This window comes from Cyclopterus lumpus, chromosome 19 (genome assembly GCF_009769545.1).
Source record: "Cyclopterus lumpus isolate fCycLum1 chromosome 19, fCycLum1.pri, whole genome shotgun sequence".
Lineage (NCBI taxonomy): Eukaryota > Metazoa > Chordata > Actinopteri > Perciformes > Cyclopteridae > Cyclopterus > Cyclopterus lumpus.
Genome location: NC_046984.1, coordinates 10,913,562 through 10,922,019, shown reverse-complemented (window position 1 = coordinate 10,922,019; position 8,458 = coordinate 10,913,562). Strand labels below are relative to the sequence as shown.

General features: G+C 40.7%; 1 protein-coding gene across 1 annotated transcript; it reads left to right on the top strand.

Moving 5' to 3' along the window:
- The first annotated feature begins 164 nt into the window (after nt 1-164).
- On the top strand, nt 165-8,298 carry casp7 (caspase 7, apoptosis-related cysteine peptidase). Its single transcript, XM_034558439.1, has 7 exons — nt 165-289; nt 462-577; nt 3,837-3,988; nt 4,068-4,196; nt 5,125-5,300; nt 5,652-5,790; nt 5,877-8,298. The coding sequence occupies exons 2-7, from the start codon at nt 462-464 to the stop codon at nt 6,101-6,103; spliced, it is 939 nt and encodes a 312-aa protein (XP_034414330.1). The 5' UTR covers nt 165-289; the 3' UTR covers nt 6,104-8,298.
- The last annotated feature ends 160 nt before the right edge of the window (nt 8,299-8,458 follow it).

The window sequence follows — 8,458 nt, the reverse complement described above, 5'->3', positions numbered from 1 at the left end:
ATTTATTAAAAAAGAAAAACTGAAATATCACATGGTCATAAGTATATGCTACATATTTTTGTTCTGCTTTTTACAGTTGTATATCATAACTGATATAGTGGATAAACTGTGATGTGTGATGTATAATCGGTTAATATGAATATGACGCAGGGCTGTGACGTGTTACGCACCCCGGAGACGACGCTGAACGTACTTTCGCTTTCTCAAGTTCTCTGAGGAACAGAAACTTGGCCCAAACTTTGGAGAAGGAAAACCAACCCGCACTCAACTTGTTCGCGCAGTAGCTAAGGTGACATAACTTTATGCTTATGAACGCACGTCCACGCGTTTCTGAACAGTTTCCGCTGACGCGTTTTTAGCGCTCAGCTAACCTACTCAGACACTCGGCTAACAAGTCGTGTGTAATAACTCGGTAATAACCGTCGGCGTCATATACAGTAAGGTAACCGTGCTAATTGCAGATGGCCGAGGAACCCGCTGAGCCAACTGACCTGGAAGCAGAGGGGGCGGAAGGGAAGGCGTCGGGAGACCAGACAGACGCCAAGCCGGACCGCAGAGGAAGATTTCTGCTGTTTGGGTGACTTCCTTTTCCTTTTTCAACATGTACAGTAGTCTGAAGATGTGACCAGAGACATCATAGAGAAGAACCCCCACCAAAAAAAAAAATCCATACGGAATTAAATGAACTTCAATTAGACTTTAATCAGAATCAGCGTTAGAATTTTACTCCAGTTACACGTACATACATATTTAAATTAAGTGACAGGATAAATATAAAGACATTAAAGACAACAATAGCAACATGTATGTACAATATAAACAACAACAACAACAACAACAACAACAGCAGTGAATTGGGGATGTTAGTGCAGAAAGGTGGTAAATAGTGCAAGTAGTGACAGCCAGTGGGAAGAAGCTGTTCCTATAATAGACTATGTATGAAAAATATAATTTTTTTACTATAGCTTTCACTTTTCACTTTTTTTTCCACAATTTTACTGGTGGTTCTTAATTTAATTTATTTTAATGTACACTTTATTGATCCCAAATTCTTCTCTGCATTTGAGCCATCTTTAGTTATTAAGGAGCAGTGAAGCGCCCGGGGACCAACTGCCATTAGTTGTAATTATTCGGTGGCATTTAGAAGGCGGTGCATAACCAAGTGCACATGACAGCTGTATTTATCTCACATTGTTCTGTTTATTTATTCCATGTTTTCTTTCATGGCCGTTTCCTCCTGTCCTGTTGTTTCTCCAGTTTGGAAGAATCTGAAATGAACTGTGATTTGTTTTTACTGCAAATGGGCATACATTTCTCACATTGTATACCTTATGCTATACCACTCAGAAATAAACTAAATGTGCACACACACTCATGTTTAAATACTCAAACTATTACTTATTCACAATTACTAATAACAAGAGATGAAAACCGTCACTGTGCATTTTTGGTAAGATTGTTTTTACATGAGAGTGCCACTGGTTTAACAGCTTGAACAATATTAAATGATTACCCTTGATTTGACACAGAAACCCAGTGGTGGATAGCCTACTTAGTGTAATGGGGCAAGGAGCTTGGAAAGTCAATTTTGGGACCGATGTCAGTCCTCAAGTGGCTGCTCAAAATTAGACTGTATTACAGGAGAATTTAAAATTTTGGCTATGTGAATTTCTGTGTTATATCATACAATATGGACCCTTGCCCAATGTCTTGTTGTGTCATACTGTTTTAAAAGTGTTCCTGTTTGAGTCACAAGGTGGCGCTGTGAACATTTGTAGTGGGGGAACGTTTGTCAACCATTTCTCCCAGACAGTGGTGTGCTCTGACTTTGCATTTACAATAATTTTTTTAAAACAATTTTTATTTAAAGCATATACAACAACAAAAAGACATTTTAGACTATAAACAAATAAAAGTGTCCTTTCAAATTTAATTGTTTAAAGACAAAACATTGTATATCAAGAAGTTACCTAAGCCTAATCTGCTAAATGGTTTGTTTGTTTGCCACTTAGTCGTGGTTACCCGGTCGCAAAGATAACCACCATATTTAGAAGTATTACATGAAACTGATCGACAGTACTTGCGTGTGTCTTTTCATGAGAAGAAGGCATGACCAATCGACAGATTAACTTGTGATGTTTCTTAGGTCATGCCATGTCATCTAAAAAATGACTTGTGTACAATACCATACAGATTGTAATGATAATTGTCTGTATCTTTGGAACTGGTTGGATTTAGGCTAAATCTTGCTTTCAACCAATGCTGTAATTATTGATAATTAAGATTTCTATCGGTCATATGGCGTATGTTGTGAGTATAGCAAGCAGAAATAGATGATTTTCAGCTGTACATCTTCTCGTGCATCCGGCTCTAACGTTGAGGTAATAAGGCCCTCGCAGTATGGCTGCCGGTACAGGTGTATTATGTGCCTGTCAGCAGAGGAGCAACTTTTTTGCCCTGTCTGACCTCAGCAGGGAGCGAGGCGCCTATTCCATGTGTGAATAGGCCTTTAGAAAGCACTGGTGTGGTGGCGAGGCTGCTGACTCAGGGGGCTCACAGTGCGCCGCCCCCCCATCCTTAGCACCCGCTGGCCCAGTCAGGTGTCCATCCAGTACAGAGAGCATGTCAGTATCCTAGCACGCGGCCAAAAATTAAGCTGCCAGATCTGGAGAAACACACTTTTTTGGAGACAAAACCAACCCATTTCAGATGCAGAGTGGCGTAGCGCTTAATGACGAACCCAGGTAAGAAGAACGTAACCGCCTCGTATTCTTCATCACCGTCATCCCACCTGCTGCTCTTTCTGCCGTGCCCAGCCCACAGCAGAACAGAGTTCCAGCTCTTTGCACACCCTTGCGCAATTGTTTGGTACAGTATGTTGGCACAATTTGGAGGTGGGAGGAAGAGGGGGGGGTGTGAGTGTGGTGTGTGTGTGTGTGTGTCGGGGGGGGGGGGGGGGGGGGTCTGGATCACATGTCAATTAGAATACGACTGGGCTGCCCATGAGTATGTGCGTGAGACTGTCAGTGCGCATTGCCGTGTATTGTTCCCGTGCTTGAGTAACTTGATGACCAGGCTCTTCTGGAAAAAGCCTGGATTTTCTGAGCCCCTAACGGGCCACTGTTGGCTTTGCTATCTGGATGCATCTTTTAAAGAATGGAAATATGACAGGTCTGTGGGAAGTGCCTCTCATGGAAGATTTACTCTGGCTCGATCTGCCTTGACGTGGTTAGGATTTTTTGTATACCTGCACTGAGCAACAATGTTCTAGTTTCTTCTTTCTTCTGATGGTGGATTACTGCGATCAAATTTGGCTGCGACTTTAATGCCTTATTTGAAAATGTATGTACTCTTTGGTTTCTGAGTAAGTGGATCAGAGTGAGTTTTCTTTGCTTTGGAAGCCTTGACATTTGCTTATGATGAAGGAACAGTTACGTGTCGAAATATTTGGCCTTAAAAAGCGCTGTCATATTCTCGAAGAGTACAGACTATATTTATTGAAAATGTTTCGCTTTTGCAAGACGCTGCTGCCGTGTGAGGTAAGACGTGACGGAAGTTGAAAAATCGAATGGCCCAAACCATTTGTTATTCTTATCATCGTTGTTATTTACATGGTTATTACTGTTCTTATTTAAGTTTTAAAATGTTTGTGTGTAAGGATATTAATGAAGGAACAATGGTCTAGATCACAGGCTTTCAAAAGATCAGCTGAACTTAAAACATTTAGCATTAAGTACCGCGCAAAAGTAAATACAATTGTGGAAATTTAAATGTAAACAACGCTACCATGAAGTGTTAACTGTCCTCGATTTTGTGCTTCTCTACGACTCCATTAGTAAGAAGAATAAGGATGGCCAGACGCGCGAGCAGGACTACTCTTCTGAAAGCCATTACAGAATCGTTTCACCAACATTCCAGTATAAGATGAGCCACCAACGAGTGGGCAAGTGCATCATCATCAACAACAAGAACTTTGATGAAAAGACGGGTACGGCGAGCATGTTTCAAATACGTTGTATACCTGATTCCAAAAAGAGCGTTGTAATCTAAGCGTGGTGTCGTGGCAGGGATGAACGTACGCAACGGCACGGACCGGGACGCAGGAGAGCTGTTCAAATGCTTCAAGAGCCTGGGCTTCGACGTCTTCATCTACAACGATCAGACATGTGAGAAGATGGAGAGTCTCCTCAGAGAGGGTGAGTAGTGAAGTCCTCACACTTGTCCATGTTTCTTTCACGGGGGGTAAGTAACAATGTTGACCTAATAGGATGCCAATACCGAGCACAACAAATATAAAAGTAGAGAAAGCTTTTGGAAACGCCATCAAATCTTTTTTTTCCCCCGAGGTGGAAGGTGAGTTTCTTGCCTCACACACATACTGACATTCTAGGCACGACTACAGTCTGTAGTGCTGTTGAGTTGTATTGTGTTACATTGAGATGAGAACTCTTTCTTATATTTAATCTACTGTCATCACTCTCAAACTGTTTCAACAACATTCATCATTATTTCCTTCATGGAGAGAAGATTTATTGCAGGACTGTTGTCCCTTATTTGATTTGCTTCCAATTTGACCAAAAGGTCACTGATCAGAGCCCTTGCACATCCACTGGCTAGGTTTAATGACAAGATGGACAAGTCACCTCTCAGGCTATATCCCCTTGGGGAAATCAATGGATTTTTTCTTTTCTTTATTGTGTTATGATATGACATTTTAATGGCTGCTATTCTTTTGTATCTGCACACATTTTGTCCAGCTAGCAGCGAGGCCTGGCGATGATAGTCGTTTTCTTTTCTCAGGTCCGACCCTCAATTAAATACTTTGCCAAAGCGAGTTACCGCTACAACTTCAGGCTAGACGCTATGAAATCTGGTAGCGCCGTTCATGGTCCTCTTCGGGTGAATCCTAATTATTTTTGCCGACCCCTTGACCTTTTCTTCGAGTGTCAATATCCTGTCTCATTAGTACGCTCGGAAATTAAAAAAATGTTACCTTCCATGTGATCACTTTTCTCCAGTGCAACCCTCGGGATAAAATGTCAACTTTTCACACAGCATATCTCCGTTTAAAGCGCCCTGAGCCGAGCTAAGAGTTGAGTGTTTGTCTGTGTGTGTATGGGTCAGCCTCGGAGGAAGACCATAGTGACAGCTCGTGTTTCGCCTGTATCCTGCTAAGCCATGGTGAGGAGGGCATGATCTACGGAACCGATGGCGCCATGCCCATCAAGTCCATGACATCATTGTTCAGGGGGGACATGTGCAAAAGCTTAGTCGGAAAGCCCAAACTCTTCTTCATCCAGGTACGAATTTCTGAAGACTTTCATTTGTAAAAGACGGTGTGATACAAAGAGAAAAGAAATGTTGTACAGCTGTTAATTAACTTGTAGATTTGTGTCAAGTTCAGCCCTTTAGACCCGAATGGTCATCCCAAGGGTTGAATGACCAAAACATGTAACTTGGACGTCTGTTTTTGTTGAGAAGACAGATTAAAAGGGCTTTCAGTTGCTCCCCACGGACAGATGATAGATATTGTGTTAAATCTTGCTCCGTCTCAGCTTTTAAAAACAATTAATTTTGAATTGCTTCACCAGGTCATCGTTGAGAAAGCTACTCAGGATCACAATGAAATGTCATTTCATTTACTTCACCAGGCTTGCCGGGGTTCCGAATTTGATGATGGTATACAGACAGATTCGGGTCCGCCAAACGATACCCTGGAGACAGATGCTAATCCAAGACATAAGATCCCTGTAGAGGCAGATTTCCTCTTTGCTTACTCCACTGTGCCAGGTAAACAAAGCTTGATGTTTAAGTATACATCATCTGTATTGGTTAGCAGACACTAGTTTCAGTGCTGGCTCATGTTGATTTTCCAGGTTATTACTCATGGAGGAACCCTGGGCGCGGCTCCTGGTTTGTTCAGGCTCTCTGCAACGTCCTCAACGAGTTTGGCAAGCAGCTGGAGATCATGCAGATCCTGACACGGGTCAACTACATGGTGGCCACCAGCTTTGAGTCCTGGTCTGAAGACCCACGCTTCAGTGAGAAGAAGCAGATTCCCTGCGTGGTCTCAATGCTGACGAAAGAACTGTATTTCAACTGACCGCCAGCCTCACTGACTGACCGACTGACCGACTGACTGACTGACCAACTGACTGACTGACTCAAAGCATTCAGGGATGATTCAGGCCCATCATGTCACTGCTCATTTGGAGCACATATGACATTTTACATGTGTAGTTGGGCCCGAAAACAAGCACTCCGTGAGAAAGAGAAATATTATTAGTGGCACTCCGCGTTCATGTGCTGATGGTGAAACTTCTTCCTCTTCCTTCTTCAGGTTATTCTTCAGAATAAATGGCGTCACATTTGATCTGATCTTTTTTTTGACAGGCATGTGAAATATTCATGTTATTCCGCCAGCCCGGAAGATTTGCCGCCACTTTTTTGTGGGTTTGGGGAATCATATCTGAATATGTGTCTCTCCATTTTCCAGCATTTGCAATAGATGTCGAAAAGGAACTGTATAGAGTGGACAGGAGTCTTCAACCTAAACATGGCTCTGGCATGTTAGCGTTGTGAGAGATCCAATGCAGCCCAATGCATTTGTAAAGTGTACACCTCCATTACACAGTAAAATACATTGGAAACCACGTCTATATAAATACTCACCAGGAACGTGAGCAGAGTGTTTAAAAACCCTGTGATCGCTCGCTGCCTTGCATAAGAGTGGGGGAAAAAGCATCTGGAAAATGGATCAGATCATTTTCAGCTATCTGTGTTTCAATGTTTTCAGCTGTCAATTGTCAGATAAAGAAAGAGACAACAGAAAAAGACAACACTCCTCTGAGCAGAAACATGTGACGATGCTTTTGCCAAAGGCTCCGTGTCTCAGCCTTCCTAGCAAGTTTTAAGTTGGTAGCAGCATGCTGGCATCCTCAGGTTCTTTAATGTCCCATTAGTGGGTTATCGTAATGGTAAAGAATGTCATATACGTATGGCTAGGAAGGTGTGATCTTTTGCTGTGTTGTGATTAGTTCTATGAGATTTTCGGTCAAGTGCAAAGTATTTAGTCCACTCCCACAAAAGCAAGGATTATTTGCAAGTTGGCAGTTTTATTAGCCTGATGTTGAAGACTTCACTTTCTTGTTGTTCACCCCGAAGGAAGTGAAGTTTGTATATTTGCATATAATCAAAATTACGCACTTGTCTTATTAGTCAAGGTCCAACAAATCAATTTATGAAATTCCTCTTTATTAACTTTGATAAATGAAAGGGTACATACGGTACGATTTTTACACTAAAAAGAGAAATGTCAAAAACGGTGTCATAAATTTGGGAAATATTATAGTGTGAAGCTGGACTCGGGGCCAAAGGACAAATGCCACATCATTTCACTGTATATTAGTGTTGTACATTGTCATAACATACACTTCACTCTGGTAAGAGATACCCAGCAAAGTCTTCCTTTTTGTATTTTTTATTTTTATTGATATTTAATTTAGAAAATCATAAAGAAAGACAATGTTTTTTCAAAACAATTTGCATAATTTAGTAAATTATTTACTATGATGGCGTTATATGGTAAAATATAAAAGATTTTCTTTTGATATTTTAGACATTTGCTGATGGTCATTTCAACTTGCAAAAAGTTTGTTTCTGCAAATACGCTGTGTTAATTAATGTGCCAAAGTCTGTCAATCACAGAGGCAGCTATTACTGGTGGTGAACTACACAATCCACATGTCCGCAATACACAAATGTGTTTACATTATTCACATGATTGCATGTGTCAGTAAATTAGGGGGAAAAGTTAAGCAAGAGCTTTAATTTGTCATTTTATTTTCCCCTTTTCACTTGTATCGTTAATCAGTTGTTTTTATTATTATTTTAATAACACTTTTACATCATATTTCTAGTTGCCAGAAGTTTGATCAATACTGGCTTAAGTTAGGCCCAGTGCACTTGTCCAATAAGCCACAACTCGACACATGATCAGCGATGTGGTGCCCAACCTGCTGAAAGGAGTGTTTGCTCCACTTGTTTTTCGATTTGGAATTGAGGGAGGGAGAGAAAATATTTTGAAGGGTAACATTTTAAAATGCTTTCTGGTGTTAAATGCTGTTGTCCTCAGGAATATATTTGAAAATATTTGGAAAAATGAATGAATGAATTACATTTAAAAGTTTAATCTGGCCCAATTTCTTTTTTAATTTGGGGCAATACCTTGTATAAATAACTTCAAAAACAGAGGAATGCTTATGTAAACATTTTATAATATTAAACATAAAGAATTTATTCTGTAATGAGGTTTGTGTCATATTTCTTGAACATATGTGAGCCCAGACACAATAAAAGGCCACAACAAGGAAGATGTTAGTTTGATGTTTAAACAAGTTTTACTATCACCGAAAACAAATATTGAAGACACTCTTAAGTGTCTCTTAAAAAATCCATA